At 48.9% G+C, this 15,700-nt stretch overlaps 1 protein-coding gene across 1 annotated transcript in view; it reads right to left on the bottom strand.

Annotated features, from left to right (window-relative positions):
• The window catches only part of SLC13A4 (solute carrier family 13 member 4), a 42,364-nt gene that overhangs the window by 17,905 nt on the left and 8,759 nt on the right, over nucleotides 1–15,700 (bottom strand). The window contains exons 3-6 of the mRNA XM_069461859.1: nucleotides 5,303–5,439; nucleotides 3,175–3,347; nucleotides 2,703–2,757; nucleotides 235–274 (exon numbers count right to left, since the gene is read on the bottom strand). Of these exons, the coding sequence (XP_069317960.1) occupies nucleotides 235–274; nucleotides 2,703–2,757; nucleotides 3,175–3,347; nucleotides 5,303–5,439 (405 nt within the window). The remainder of the gene's footprint in view (nucleotides 1–234; nucleotides 275–2,702; nucleotides 2,758–3,174; nucleotides 3,348–5,302; nucleotides 5,440–15,700) is intronic.

Genomic DNA, 15,700 nt, shown 5'->3' on the forward strand with positions numbered 1-15,700 from the left:
TTGGGTTTCCATGAAAAGAAGTTAGCTGTACTTTATGTGGTTAAAGCCAGTACTCAACACTGGGGTCCGGAACCACCCAGGCCCTTCTTACATCCCGGCCCGTGTGAGCCTCCCCTCCGTTGCATCCATGGGGGCTTCTGGGCTCTAGGACAAGCTGCCAGCCATCTCTGTTCCTGAGTTGTCTTGAGGGACTTTCAAGTGATCCCAAAGCACAGAGAAAACCCCAGGCCATACCTTGCTGTGCATCAGAGAGGTGAGGTCTGCAGTCGACGTGCTGGAACAAAGCAAAGGAAATGGGAGCAACAGTGGCCCAGACTTCAGGAGAGGGCAGTTCTCCTCCTGCGTTGGGTGTTTGGCGTAAGGGACTTAAACTCTGTGGACTCCAGTTTTGTAGCCTACAAAGAAGACTGATCTGCCCTAGTCTTCCTTGCCTTCTGAGGTGCTGCCAGGACTCATGGAGCCAGGGGCTGCTTCCTCCTGATGGAAGAGGCAGCGATACTAACACTCCTAACAACAGCAGACATGGGGTGCTTATTAGGTGCTGAGCACTTATATATGGGCTTTAATTGTCACGACATTGTGAATCCTCATAACAGATCTATGAGACAGGAATTACAACCTTTATTTACACCATCACTTGGTGCCCGGATGCTGAGTGGCGGACTGGGCTGTCTGACCGGAAAGCCTGCACCCTGGACCACGTCCTCACTGGCTGACTTGGGGAAGGCCACTATCTAGACAGAGGAGCCTGTGACATGCTTATGTGAGGTGGCAGGAGCAGGAAGGGCCTGGACTACACCCAGGGAAAGGCAAGTGAGAAGGAGAGAAGGGGAGAATTTCTGATCAGCAACTGCACCTGCTGAGTCCCAACCTTTGCCTTGAGGACAGAGGAAAGTGAGAACTTAACCATCAGCGTAACTGACACACTGAGTATTCAGTGAATGTTTCTGGTTTGTCTCAGTCCTGAGGACGGTTGGTGGCACTAGCTCACGCGCTGTGAAGACAGATGAGCATTTGGGCGCACGAGCGGGACGTGGACCCCGCAGCAACGCCCCCTCCAGGTTCTATCAGGGAGGGGGAGGGAGCCGACAGGCATTCAGAGTGAAGCCTTCTTTGCAGAGAGTTCTTAGCCTGGGGTGAGAATATGCTGTGACATTTCCCCTCCCTTCTTCCCACACTGGGTGAGGAGGGCAGGCAAGGGCCCTCAGATGGCGTGCGGGGCGCTGACCGTGACAGACAAGTGCCACCTGCACACCCAGCAAGCAGCCCTGGCTCCCAGCAGCACAAAGGATGCTCAGAGAGTTCTAGGGACAGTGTGAGCTTTTGCTTTGGGTTTGGCCACCACGGGAGCAGCCTGCACCATCAGTGTCCAACAGGGCGGCGACACTGAGTCTTCTCAGGGGCAGGGACATGGATGGAAGCTGGGCTGGAGCCATCTGGAAAAGGCCCTGCAGGGAGGCAGAGGCAACCCTGGAACCAAGGGGCAGTGGGGCAGTGAACCACCAGAGCACGGCCCAGGGGCAGAGTGGAGGGGGGAAGTATCCTGCCGCCAGACCTGGGGCCATGCAGGGGTCCTGCTACTCCGCAGACCCTGAGAGCAGACACCCCGCAAGGGAAAGAGCCGGGTCTGAATCTCAGAGAGGCCCCACCCCAGATGACAATAACTGCAGCCCAGACCCTTTTTGCCCCTGTATCTTCCCTGCACTCTGGAGACCCTGCCCTAACCCTGCAGGAGGAGAAGTGGAAGGGGAGGAGGATCCATGGAAGGGCGACTCCATCCCCCTCACCTTTACCTTTCTTCTTCTACAGGCCTGGGCTGCGGGTGGGGGAGAAGCTTTGGGGGAGAGATTAAAGTTTTGATATGAATCTGGACTAGACTTCCAAATGTCTGAAAATTAGACTGCTATAACATCTGAAAGGAACCAGAAGAGCTAGGGGATTTGCCTGAGATAGCATCAGGATATCCAATATGCTATGACGAAGACAGTGGTGGGAGAAAAACTAGAGCCATGTCCCGAGGGCACCTGCTGCTCCCGTTGGGGCATGTGACGTCACTCAGCCTGCGCTCTCCTTGCGAGAGGGAAAATCACCAGGCTGAGCCGTACTTCAGGTCCAACTTTTCAATGTGGATGCCTCATCCCGGAATGCCTTGAAAACCACATTTTGCAACAGAATCTCCAAAAGAAATCAGCTGTTCCTGGACCCACCTCTCTGGAATGTCTGAGGCTGCACTTCTTCCCACCCTCACAGGCCCTCTCACCACCTGTGCCCCGTCCCCAACCTGTCACCTAAGTTTTCTTTGCCGTATCTAACAAGACCGACTCTAGTAGACTGTATCTAATGCCTATAAAATATTTCATGATTCTCCAAGAATCTCCGGTGAGATCTATTATGTGAGTGTTTTTCCATTCATAGACCAAACATATTATTCTCCTAAGAGGGACATCAGTTTAGATGAAATTCTGCTTGGCAGATATATGGACAATTCATATATCCACTCTGATTCAGTGTAGTCTTTTTGTTTCCTCATCACTGCAATCCCTGTGGTTAAGGGAGAGGAAGTGGGGGGACCCAGGGGGTGGCAAGATGGGGAGCTTGCACCCCTACATCTAAAAGAGCTGGTGGTGGGCCCAGGTCCTGTCTTTCCCAACCTCCCCAATGGTCTCTGAGGCCCTGTCTGGGAGGAGGACAGTCATACTCACTCTTCATTGACAAAGATGAGTTCCAGAGAAGGCTGGCTGTTGTTTACATCAAGACCTGCAGTAGCAAAGAAAAGCAGGAAGTGAGACGTGGAGGCTGGAGCTGCCCCCATGGGGTGTGGTGGGTGACGATTCCCCTTCCCTCCGCTCTGACGGTATAGTGGGGCTCGTGGGTGCACACGGGCCCCAGGGGTTTGTAGTAACCCTTGGGCATTTGGGGGACAAGGAGCAGAGGGGCACCAGTAAGTAAAGGAGGAAGAAAGAGCTGGTAATGGGGGTGCAGGAGAGCTTCAGGTTGCAAGGGCTGGGCGGGGAAGAGGGGAGAGCGGAGAGGAGGTGGAAGTGAGGGGAGGGCGTAGGTGAGGGGGTTATGGGGCTGGCACCACGTTGGGCAGCTGCACAGGAGGAGCCTGGCAGGAGGCCCTGGGGAGGAGGTTGGAGGAGCAAGGGGGAGATGAACTCCAGCAAACAGTACTGATGGGCTCGGCCTCTTCGGCGCTGGAGTTGCCCGCCACGAGCTGCTCCTCCTCAGCACTGACCAGCTCCTGCAGCACGGCCTCCACGATGGGCATCACCATGGCGGTGGTGGAGGTGTTGGAGAGCCACATGGACAGCAGCGTGGTGCAGCACATGAAGCAAAGCAGCAGCCTGGAAGGCAGGGAGTGCCGGGCAGAGCCTGTCCCATCCCCGCGCCCTACCTACAAACCTGCAAACCTACAAACTTACCAACCTACCAAGCTATCAACCTGGTGGGGTTGGCCTAGACAACCACCACTGGCATTTGTCCAGAAAGTCGGGTCTTTATGTCCCACAGAGTGTCTTTCAGCTTTGTGCTCCAGTGCTTGGCACAGAGTAAGCATTAAATCACTATTTGTTGAATGAATGAATCACACTTTGTGGGCCGGTGGACTCAGCCAGAAAAAAGCCCTCACTTAAGCAAAGCATAGCTTTGGTAGTAGGGTCAAAGGGTGTGGCTTCACTGCTTGCTCTCCTCTCTCTGTGGACATCAGTTGGAGCTCAGTGGTGATGATGTGTGTGTATAAGCGAATGATTTGTTTGCTCTCACAGCCAGCGATTCTATGAGTACCATGACATTCCTTGCTTTGCAGCCAAGCCACTGTAGTTATCAGTGACCTAATAGAGATTAATGTTTGGAGCTCATGGTTCTGCCCACGACTTATCCCGCTGTCACTAACCAAGCTGAAGGGATAGCCCCTGCAGTCACAGACCTGTCCCATATCACTGATAGTGTGCACCTTTTCAGTTGGCCTCTTAAACAGTCAATGCTTGGAGGAAAACACTAACAAAGATAACCATCACATTATTCCCCTTTGACTTTGGAAACATTATGCAATGTGTGCCTGTACGGACATGGTTCTAGTTTCCATAAGATAAGCCAACACAAAGACTGCCCGTGTTTATTATCTTAGGTGGAATCGCTGACTTTGCACAATTTGGGGACAGTACATTTATCATGTGGATGATGTCTGGGTGGCCCCAGTCCTGATGGTATCTTTGTTCAGGCTGACAGTGACAGGGGTTTGCCTGTCCTGCACACCCACTGGTAACAGTACCATGGCAGGTGGCAACTTGCTGGGTGATGAGGCAAATAGGGAGGAGTGGAGGCGTAAGTGGATACAACGTCTCACAGAGAGTACACAGAGGTTTTAAAGAGCCACAGACTCCACACAGGATGTGAGGAGATGCCACTGTGTGCCTAGGAGACTAAGTGTGGGCACAAGATTATTACTGTGCGAGGGGAGTGGACTCGGCTGTGGTTAGCAGCCCCACCTGACAATCTGGGCACCAGGATCATGCTTTTAAGCATGACCTGTATTCATCCAAATGCTAATGTTGAAAACGAATACTATACTACTTATTTATACTCTCTTTGACTCCCAGAGGAGTCAGGGCAGCTTACATAAAATGTAGCAAGAAAGTTGTCAGTGAGGAAGTGAGCAGGATATTCCAAAGGGAAGGTCAGGGTAGGGGTATTCAATGGAGCAGCAGTGAGGCTGACGCTAAACTGTCAACTCTGACACTGTGACACATTCCCCAAGGGCGGGAATCCCTCCCCTGTGGCCTTCTTGACAGCAGAGTGGAAAGAGGAAGCAGCAGAGAGCAGGGTCAAATGCAACGTGTCTAACTGGTCTGTGGTCTGAACCGATGACAAAACTCCGGGTGCGTGGGAGGAAAGATCCATGTCTCCTTAAATGACAGAGGAAAAGACATCTGCTTCCTTGTCCACCAGGTTCCCCAGGACACAGGAAAAAGGTTGGGAAACAATTTCTGTTAGTCCATCTTGTTTTACCTAATAAGCCCCTTACGTCTTGTAACCTGTCGCCCTTGCAGTCTAGGTTGTCATGTAAGTTCTTTAGATTATGATTCTAACGATACCAACGTCACAGATTCAAATCTCTATTCCATGGTCACAGGCGTTCCTGGAGGGAGAGGTGGGAGCCCCATGGCTCTAGTGTCATCCCATGCACGTTAGTAGAAAACAGGCTGAGTGGACATCCCGCTGTGACTCAGGACCACTGTCCCGGTAGTACTCTGGGCGCTGCGGGGATGCGCTACAGCCCAGCACCCCAAACGCAACTTACATGCCTGGCTTAGCTCCAGCCATCAAGACCATGCGTAGAGCAATGCGCTTATGCAGGTTCCACTTCTCCACAGCTGCTGCCACGCAGATGACACCCACCAGCAGCATCGTGGTGTTCTTGAAGTACTCAGCCGCCACCTGTGGGGAGGCCAGTATGGGTCAGCCACCCCTCCCAGGCTGGGAGCATGGGCCATGCCTGATAAGAACTGGTTCTCAAGAAAGAGGCTGGCAAAGGGGAGCGGGGAGTGAAGATGACTATTTAGCCAAACATTGTAAATAGTACTAGTGCCTACCATGGGCAGGCACGGAGCTAAGCACTTTACAAAGATTATTTCGTTTAATCTGGCCAATAACCTCTTAGGGTAGATAGTCTTCTCCTCTTTTTAAAACATAAAATCACTATATTTAAATCTGATATGAATATGGTTTTAAAAAATAAACACATATTTATCATCTTATATTAATCTTTAAAATTATTACATTTTTGTTTGTCCACAAATATTATTTTTAATTTTTTTTTTTTGAGACAAAGTCTCACTCCGTCGCCTGGACGAGAGTGCAGTGGCATCATCATAGGTCACTAAAACCTCCAACTCTTGGGCTCCAGCCTCCCAAGTAGTTGGGACTACAGGCAAATGCCACCATGCCCAGCTAATTTTTTCTATTTTTAGTAGAAATGGGGTCTCGCTCTTGCTCAGGCTGGTCTCAAACTCCTGAGCTCAAGTGATCCTCCTGCCTCGGGAGTGCTAGGATTACAGGTGTGAGCCACCGCACCTGGCTTTATTTTTAATGTTTTTTCGAAAATTTTAGAAAATTATTTTTATTTCTGTTAGAAATGTAATACATGCTCAGTATGCAACACTTCAAAATAGAAAAATTTGAAGATGAAATTACCCTTAATCCTACTACTTATTAATACTTGGGCATATTTCCCTCAATGCTTTTTTTGTATGTCTATATAGATAAATGGGTTTATACAATATGTATCATTTTATTAATATATCTTGCCTTTTTTTCCATTTCACATCATATCTGGATAATTTTCTTATGAGACTTAAATTATTGGAAAAATACATTTTAATGGCAACATAATGTACCATACTGTGTCAAATTTATATTAATGTACATAATGTAGCATAGAATTTATTTGGCCACTTTCCTATTATTGAATATTTAGTTTGGTTCCTTTTTTCTTTTTTCTTTCTGCTGCTACAAATAAAGCAAAGAATAATTTCTGCATAAATCATTATCCTTATATAAATGTGATTTTTTCCTTACGGTAGATGAAGATGTTTTTATAACTTAAATTAAAAAAATTTTAATTTAAATAATTCTCAATAATTCCAAAGTTACAAAGAATTCCAAAAATGGAAGTAGTACAAGGAATACCCATACACTATCTGTCTGCATTTTTGTTTTCTGAATGAACTATTTGAGGGTAAGTCACACACATTTTGGTTCTTTACTCCTAAATATTTCATTATATATTTTCTAAGAATAGGGATTTTCTTTTCCATAACTACAGTACCAGTTATAAACTTCTTTCCACTTTTTAATGATGAGGAAATTGAGACATAGGCTTGTTAAAAAGATGTTTCATATGTTCGGGTTCCATGGACCAAACTTTCACGTGATTCCCTCACTTGGAACGTTTCCTTTTTCTATCTCTACCTGAACATTCCGATCAGATTTCAAAGCCCGGTTCAGGCCTGGTCCTCTCCGGGAAACCTTCCTTGTGGCTCAGCCTCTGACTCCAGAACATCCCTGTGGGCGCCAGGAATTCCACGCACCAGAGAGCACTGGGGGCAACGACTGAATTGTTGTCTCCTGCTTGTACTTTTGCTTGTTTTATTTTTTTTTTTTTATGTGTACTTGTCTCTCAACTAAATTTTAGGCTGTTAATGGTTCCTTTCTATACCTCTTAGCACCTGGTAGAATAATATGCAGAAGTAGATGCTCAATAAACACTTGTCACATACATGATCATTGTTCCCAACTGGAGGAACCATGACAGAAATGGAGAGGAAAAGATATAGAAAAGTTTAATTTCTAATTGAAAAATCCCTTTAAAGTGAGAAAACAAGAACATTTTGACTTCAGAAAAAACAAAAATTGAACACAGGAAAGGGAATCTAAATATAGTAAAACACGTGGTATTTGAAGTAAATAATATTTACATAATTATACTAATGTTAAACTTTGATTATTGAATTAACAAAAATTGAGATCTAACTATATTGAGAAGATGGAGAGAGGGGAAGAGGGGGTTGGAAAAGGAAGAAAATCTTCATCTGCTGTAACAGTGAACTAACGACGTCTAAAAGTGAGAACTTGAGGACTAATATAAAAATATCCTATAGGAGGCCAGGCGTGGTGGCTCATGCCTGTAATCCTAGCACTCTGGGAGGCTGAAGCCAGAGGATCACTTGAGGTCAGGAGTTCAAGACCAGCCTGAGCAAGAGTGAGACCCCATCTCTACAAAAAAATTTAAAAATTAGTTGGGCATGGTGGCACGTGCCTGTAGCCCCAGCTACTCAGGAGGCTGAGGCAGGAGGATCACTTGAGCCCAGGAGTTTGAGGTTGCAGTGAGCTATGATCACACCACTGCACTCTAGCCCAGGTAACAGAGTGAGGCTTTGTCTCAAAAAAAAAAAACAAAAAAAAAAAACCCAAAATAACAAAAAAAACTATAGGAATATGAAACTTAATGCCAGAAGAAGTAGTTAGCAAAGTTAAAAGTTATTGACTGAGGGTGCTGAGGGTGGGATGGGACTCAGAGGGGGAAGGGTGGGGAAGGAGGATGCTGGTTTTCAGTGTAGACTTCTTGGTATTGCAATATTTGACTGTAAAACTTTGTGCACATAACACTTGGATAACACCGAAACCAAAATAAAGGCAACCTCCATTTCACCCTTCTCTCTTTTGGCCCATGAAAATTTCATTGCATCTGGCTGATGAGGTTTGCACAAGACGAGAAGGAACATCTGCTCTCTGTGACCATTTCCTGGGAGGAAGAACCCTTTGCTCTGGTTAACCTTGTTCGCGGCTGAGCTTGGGGTCTCCACCCTTTCTCATGAATATTACCTTCCCAGGCTTCCAGGAGGCAGCTCTGGTGCAGAACTGGGACTTTATTTTCCTCTGTCTACCAAGGAGGAAACACACAGAAGACATGAGACACAGTAGTTCTAGGTGATGGTCCCTCCACTGGCCCCATGACACACAGGCCTCTGTGAAGCTCTAAAGAATCAGTGCTGCCAGGGTCACTTTCCCAGGGGACTCACTGACAACATTTCAGTTTTCTGCATCTTTGGCACATGCCATTCTAGGACACCAGTTTGTCTGTGACGGCCTTTAGGAGGCTCAGTGCCCAGATGACAGGTGTGCGACTTTCTCTGGGTTCTGCTCAAAGGGAGGGGAAAGCAACCAACAGGTGGAGAGAGCCCTCCCCGTGCGGGGCATCTTGCATTGTGCGCTCACTTTCTCATTTGAGCTCCACAGCAGTCCTGTGAGGCAGGTACTGTTAGCATCTCACTTTACAGATGAGGAAACTCAGAGAGGCTAAAGAACGTTCCCAAGGTCACTGTGGAGCAGAGCCAAGATATAATCCAGGTCCGTCTGAATCCAGAGCCTACTAGACAACGTGCCACACGGGGTGGACCAGCTGGAAGCCCCTCATCTGACTCTACTCTAGGGGAGTTTTCTTGGTCTCGCAGACAGCGTGGGCTGGCACACAATTCTTGTCTTCATTCACGCTCGTGTTCCTGACACTGGCCCTAAGTGCCAAGGCCTCCCTGGGCCAGTGTAAGCCCCCGGCCCAACCTCAGTGGGATGGTGGCTCTGTGCTGTTTTCTCGCTGGGTGTTGGGTGGGCTTAGGTCTACTCACACGCCCTCCCTGCCCCCTTGTAAGTGATGCCGTGTGCTTGAGAGACACAGGCTGGCGCTGAGGGTGTCGTCTGTGGTTACAGAGGGAGCACAGTCAAGTGGGGAAGAGTGAGGACTCTGGAGTCAGCCAGGACTCAGCTGTGTGACCCCAGACAAGTTATTCAACCTTTCTGGGCTTCATTTTCTCATCTAAAAGCAAACAAAGGTTATGGGAGTCCCCACCTTGTAAGGTTGTTGCTAAGATTAAATGACACATGCAAACCAGCTAGCATGGCCTGCTGCTTTGATAGCCAGGACTCCTGGTGACTCTTTCTGTTGCTAAGTGCTCCGTACAAAGGCTGGCCCGGTCCAAGGCCATTAGCACACAGAGTGGGCCCAGGCACATCACAAAGCCACAGGGCTGCTTTTTCATTGTTATAAAGTGAAACCCCATTCGGTGGTGTTGTTTGTTAGTTTTCTAGCCCATTGATTTTTCTTTCACGGTAACACCTTGGGTATTCAGAACTCCCTAAGGGACACCAGAGTTCTGGGATTTTTAATCATTTTCTAGAAAGTGTTGTATATATCCTGCCTTTATTAACAGGGCCCACACACTCTCCCCGCCTCTTGTCAGACAGGTGCCTCCTCTCCCGATCTTGATCTTGCGCTTGGCCAGCTGTCCAGGCTGCTGGCCCTTCTTTGGTCCCAGATCTGCATTTTATGGTTTTTCTGCCTCATTCTTAGGCCGTTGCAGCTTCCCGTGGTGAGGGCCCTTGCCATTAGCATTCCTTTCCCCACTTTCTAATCTCCCAGACTAATATTCTGTGAGTATGGAAACCAGATAAACGAAGCTTGTTTGAGTTATCTGTAAAGAGAAATCAGATTCTAAACGAGTACTTCTCCCAGGAGGAAAGCGCGTGGATTTTGTGACATTTGCGTTGGAGGTTTGATTGCTTTTTCTGCTTTTCTGCTCTGTGGTTTTCCTCAGTCTGCCAAATCACCAGCCTTGGAGAGCAGAGGTGTTTCTGGACTGTGTCTTAGAGGAGAAGGGCTCAAAAGGAGGTCACCCTGGAAAGCAGTGACAAGCCTGGGCTCTGCAGTTCGATGATCTGGCTCCAAGTCAGGGTCCATGACAGATGAGCTGTCTGCTACTGGACAAGCTAATGAGCCTCTGCCCCTCTGTCACTTGAGCTCTTTCAGGGGCAATAGTGATGCTACACAGCTCAGGTGATCTGCTGTGACATGGGCCTTAGATAAGATAATGCAGGGGGCTTTTAGGATGGTGCTTGGCGTGTCTGACATGCTCAATAAATGTTATCCTCAATAAAGAGGTAAAAAGAGATCAAAGCTTCAGGCTGAGACCGAGGGATAGGAATCAGCTATGCCAGCACGACCAAGTGAGGGAGCCGGAGAAAAGACATGACATAAGAAGGAACAAGGCAGACCTAAAAGACAAAGATTCCTCCAAAGTTTCTTAAGCGAAGGGTGCCTGCATCAAAAGAGCTTTCTGAGCCGGGCTTGCCTGGGCAGCGAGGTCAGAAACGCTGCAGGTGGAGGAGCTAGTCCACGGTTAGTGAAGTGCAGCTGGCATCACTTAGGGATGAGCTTTAAAGAACATTACTTTCTTTGGGCACAGAATTATTTATTGCTCTCCAGATATGTTTTTCATTTTTGTAAATTAAGATTTTTAAGGCGGGGGGCAGTTTGTGGCCCTTCCTAGAAGTTTGAGGAGGAGGGAAATCTGGACGTTAACTTCAGCTCTCAGCTGTTTTCACTGAGAACGTCTGATCCTCTCCCTGGGGCATCGCACAAGGGGGGAAGAGACCGACCAACTATGTGTTCGTTCGTGCTATAAGCCGGGTGCTGCGAAAGGCACTTTCATACTTGCAATAGTCTAAGATCCTCACAAGTCCCCACGAGGTAGGCCTGTCTGTTATTCTCATTTTTCAGATGAGTAAATGGCAGCTAGGAGAGGTTACATAACCTGCTCAAGACTAGCTAGTGTTAGAAAAAGGAAAATTCAAAAGAAAATTTTAACAGTGGCTCACAATGGCTGCAGCCGGGCATGAGGCTAACAGAGCCCAGGCCTGTCAACTAAAGCTGACCTCTCGCCTGTGTCACTGGAGTTTGTTGACTGCGTCACTGACAGGTACTGGTTGTAAACCTGTTTATCAGATGCAGAACAAAGACAGGATGGAATCCGTCACCCTCCACCGTCCCTAAGATGCCTAACCTTTCTCCTACCCCACTCGGCCGCATGTTTACCTTATCTCACGGTAGAGTCGGTAGAGTCGGTAGAGTCGCTGAGCCAATCAGAACCACAAAATGGAAGTGCTGCTTCGCGCCCTGCTTCTCCCACCTCTGTGCCGCTCGGATCCCGCAGTCAGAAGATGTGTATATACTGAGCCTCATGGAGCCAACTTCGGGACACCTTCTCGTCTAGACCGAGCCTGTGTTCCCGGGCTGAAGTCCTCAAACTTGGCTTAGGATAAATCTAGCCACGATTTCTCTAAGTTCTAGTGCCTGTTATTTCGCTTTTCGGTCAACATTGGGGACAAAGCTGGATTCAAACTCACTTCTCTTCTACTCCAAACTCGGATCCTGACCCTTTCTACATTGCTGCTCTAGTGGCAGCACAGGAAGCCCCTACCTGCTCTGAGCCAGAGACTAGCAGAACATATCTGTCTGCTTTCCGGACAGGGGCATTTGGTGGCACTGGGTGGCTGGTCCCATCAGAGATGCAGCCAGTCGATGCCCTGCTGCCGGCTGCACAGACCGGCTCTCAACAAGTCAGCTGGGGGTGGGCCCTTCATACAGCAGGAGTGTCACAGCCCCTCAGGTGACTAGTGGTGGTCACTGGCAATGGACTGATTTTGAGGCTCTCTGGGTCCAAGGAACAATTTTGCAGTGAAATTCTCTAGACCCCGGGCTTGGAGCCCTGGGCCGGCTCCCCCTTGGCACTGGGCTAAGCCCACACTCCCCCATTCCAGTTAGCGTCCAAGCAGCGCAGCCAAAACCAGCGGTGTCTGCCTCTCCGCCTTTTCCTGGGGGCAGGAATGCAGTTTCTGCTGAGTTAAGTCCCCTGCCTGGGCTCAGACACCCTTCTCATCACCTGATTTGCATTCCTGAGGACAGAGGTTTCAAACCACACCCATTGCCTCAGAAAACTTCAAGGGCCACCATGGGAAGGGCTCTGGCCCCATTCCCAATCGGAGCAGGGCTTGCCCTTCCATCTGCTTTATATATTGAGTCTTTTAAGATTTGGTTTAAAGAAAAGGTTTTATTGCTTAAAAAAATTTCTTTGCAAACCCTACCCTGAGAAGTCTAAAGCAGAGAGACCCAGATGGGTGCTGATGTGGCCCAGAAGCTGGCCCAGCCCCTGCATGGCTGGAGACACCGAGTCATACCCCCGCCCTCACCCTGGTTTTTTCTTTGGGACCCTGCGAACTGCCCAGATGAGGGGGACGCGGAGGTCCTGGGTTCTGAGCCAGGGGCAAGGCGGCCTCAGGCCAGGTAACGGCTCCTAGGTAGCTGCTCTCTTCTCAGAGACACGAGCTTGGTTTCAAAAGGCTGCCAGGTCTGTAGGTTCCTACCCTAGCTCAGCCTAGGCTGTGTCTGGGTGGCCGAGGGTGACAGGCAGCCTGGGATCACCCCCACAGCCCGCGTGCAGGAGGAGGGTCAGCCTCCATGGGGAGCAGAGGCCAGAAAGGCACAGCAGAGAGTGGTATAGAAAATGCCCCCAGGTGTAAAGACATAGAGGAAGTCAGGGTCCAGGCAGTGGGCAGGAATCCAGCGGGGCAGAAAGATCAGGAGCCAGCAGGGAGGCAGATTCATGACATCAGGCTGCAGCGTCACTTAGGTCACTTAGCTGCAGAGGCCAGTTTGTTATCCCAGCAGGAGCTGCCTTTCCTCCTCTCTTGCCCTGGAGGAGCTAGAACCTCAATGAGCTTGGCCTGGAGGCCTGCAGGGGGGGCCACTGAGACAGCTGGCTGGGCCGAGGGGGAGTGGGTGGGCGCGCGTGTGTGTGTGTGTGTGTGTGTGTGTGTGAGAGTGTGTGTGTGTGTGTGTGTGCATGTGTGTGTGGGGGCGGGGCACAGGAGACAGTGCACGTAATTACAGAGGCAGCCCCTGCCCCTGGCAGCACCCTTGCTCGTTCCCAAGCCCCAGCACTCAAACCATGCTCTTGACAGCCCCCAAGAGCCCTCGGGCACCCACCTCTGGGCCAGGCTCCCACACACAGTACATCTTAGCTAACTGGGTCCACACAGGCTTCCTGCCCAGGCTGTAAACGTCAGGAGCAATGCATTAGAAGGGGCTCAGAGGACTTCAGAGGCAGAAATAATGACAGTAGCAAGTGTCACAATGGAGCCAAAACAAAAAACCACAGGTAGACGCACACCTAAAGTACAGGACCAAGCTCTGTGAACCAGCAGAGGGAAGTAGCTGCTAGAGGCTCACAAGATCACAGAATGCTAACGTCAAAGGAACCCTACAGTCCAACCCGTCTCCCAAGGCACAAAGTCCACCTCTAGCGTCCCTGGTATGGCCAAATGACTCAAACTTCCAGGGACAGGAATACCAGGGCCATGCGTGGCAACCCATTTCAGAGTTTTCCCTTATAGAATGGGGGGCTCCTTATGGCACTTTGACTCACTGGTCTACTGTGGCTCTCTGGGCCTGGTATGTTGAGCCATAAAAACCAGAAATCATGTCCCCCTTAAGTCTTCTCTCCACTCCTCATGTGACTCAGTTTCCCGATTTTTGACATCCTGGCTGCTCTGACCTCTGGATGAGCTCCTTATCCAGAATGTGATACTCTGGACACATTGTTTATTAATTCAACAGAAGACTGTGGTACATATTGCCCAGGGGTTAAGAGCTCAAGTTCTAGAATCACACAATCTTGACTCCAAGACCTGGCTCCTCTACTTAGTAGCTCTGTGACCTCTGGTAAGTTCCTTAACCTCTCTGAACTTCAGTTTCCTCCACTGTAAAATGAAGATAAAACTAATAGCTACTTCACAGAGGAGTGAATGATACAGTGTGCGTAAGTGACCTCCCACAGCGCCGGGCATATGGTAAACGCTAGGAATTTTGGCAGCCATATCGGACTGACAGATGACTCAGACTGAGCCAGTACTTAGCAAAAAGCCAAGGGTCTTTTTCACATGAACTACTCACATTTATCCTTATTAAACTTCATTTTGTCAATTTCAGTCCACTGTCTCCTCCTGTTCACATTGATTCTGCCACCACACGTTAGCTAGCTCATCTAGCTTAGTCACCTGCAAGTCTGATGACATGCCTTTTATATTTTCATCTGAGATCTCGCTTCAGTCTGATGCCAACATGGTACTCAAGATTCTTTAGGTCCAGCTATTCAACCAGTGCTCAAGTTACTCCACAGTGCGACATGATCTAGCCCACACAGGCTCCTCTGAGTGAGAAATTTTTTTCCCCCTGGAAATTTTGAAGACTCCAAGGAAAAAATTAATTTATATTCAATAACTTCTGTTTAAAAGCCCGGGAAATTATAGAACCTTTTTAAAAAGACCATAATCTAAAAAGTGGTCAACATAAATCTTGGGCACCTGGCAGTGTAAATTTCATTAATCTAGAACATTCCCTCATGGGGAGTTGTGTACATCATCCACAATGCCGGAAAATGAGGCATGACTGTATAGGGTATTCTGTACTTTTCCGTGTGGTTTCTACCTTCTTCCTACTACAACAGAAACTGTTCACGGTCAGGAGCCCTTTCTATCATTTCGTATCTCTTCTCAGCACCTGGGTCCTGGCAGGCAGTCTGAGCTTGGCACGCAAGTCTTAATTCCTATAGGCTGACAGATCATTACCATAAAAGTTAGCCATTTATAAGTACTTGTGATGGTTAGTTTTATGTGCTAACTTGAGTGTCCAGATTAAACATTGTTTCCGGGTGTGTCTGTGAGGGTGTTTCTGGATGAGACGAGCATTTGCACGGGGGGACTCAGTAAGGCAGATCGCCCTCCCCAGTGTGGACAGACATCATCCGGTCTGCTGAGGGCATGAATGGAACAAAAGGTGGAGGGAGCAGGAATTTGCCCCCTTTTCCAGCCTCACTACTTGAGCTGGGACTTCTCAGCTCATCTTCTCCTGCTCTTGGACTGGGATTGACACCATCAGCTCGCTTGGTTCTCAGGCCTTTGGACTCGCACTGAATTACACCACCAGCCCTCCCGGGTCTCCAGCTCACGGCATGTCTCAGCCCCCATAGTCAAGTGAGCCAATTCCTCATAATAAATCTAACCCTGTCTATCTCTGTCTCTCCACACACGCACACACACGCCCTTCCTTCAGGTGGAGGTGGCACTGTGGACACGACGCCATCAAGAAACACTGCAAGCAAGACCTGAGAATTGAGGGCTGATGCAAGGATGGCGCTGCGCTGTAGACAGGACACAGGACATTCTAAATCCCAGAGCGTGTGAATCTTGGCAGAGAGAGCACATGTTTACAAAAAGTTTATGTCTGGGGTATCTGATGCACCATTGAAAA

Source organism: Eulemur rufifrons, chromosome 29 (assembly GCF_041146395.1).
Source record: "Eulemur rufifrons isolate Redbay chromosome 29, OSU_ERuf_1, whole genome shotgun sequence".
In the NCBI taxonomy this organism is placed as follows: Eukaryota; Metazoa; Chordata; class Mammalia; order Primates; family Lemuridae; genus Eulemur; species Eulemur rufifrons.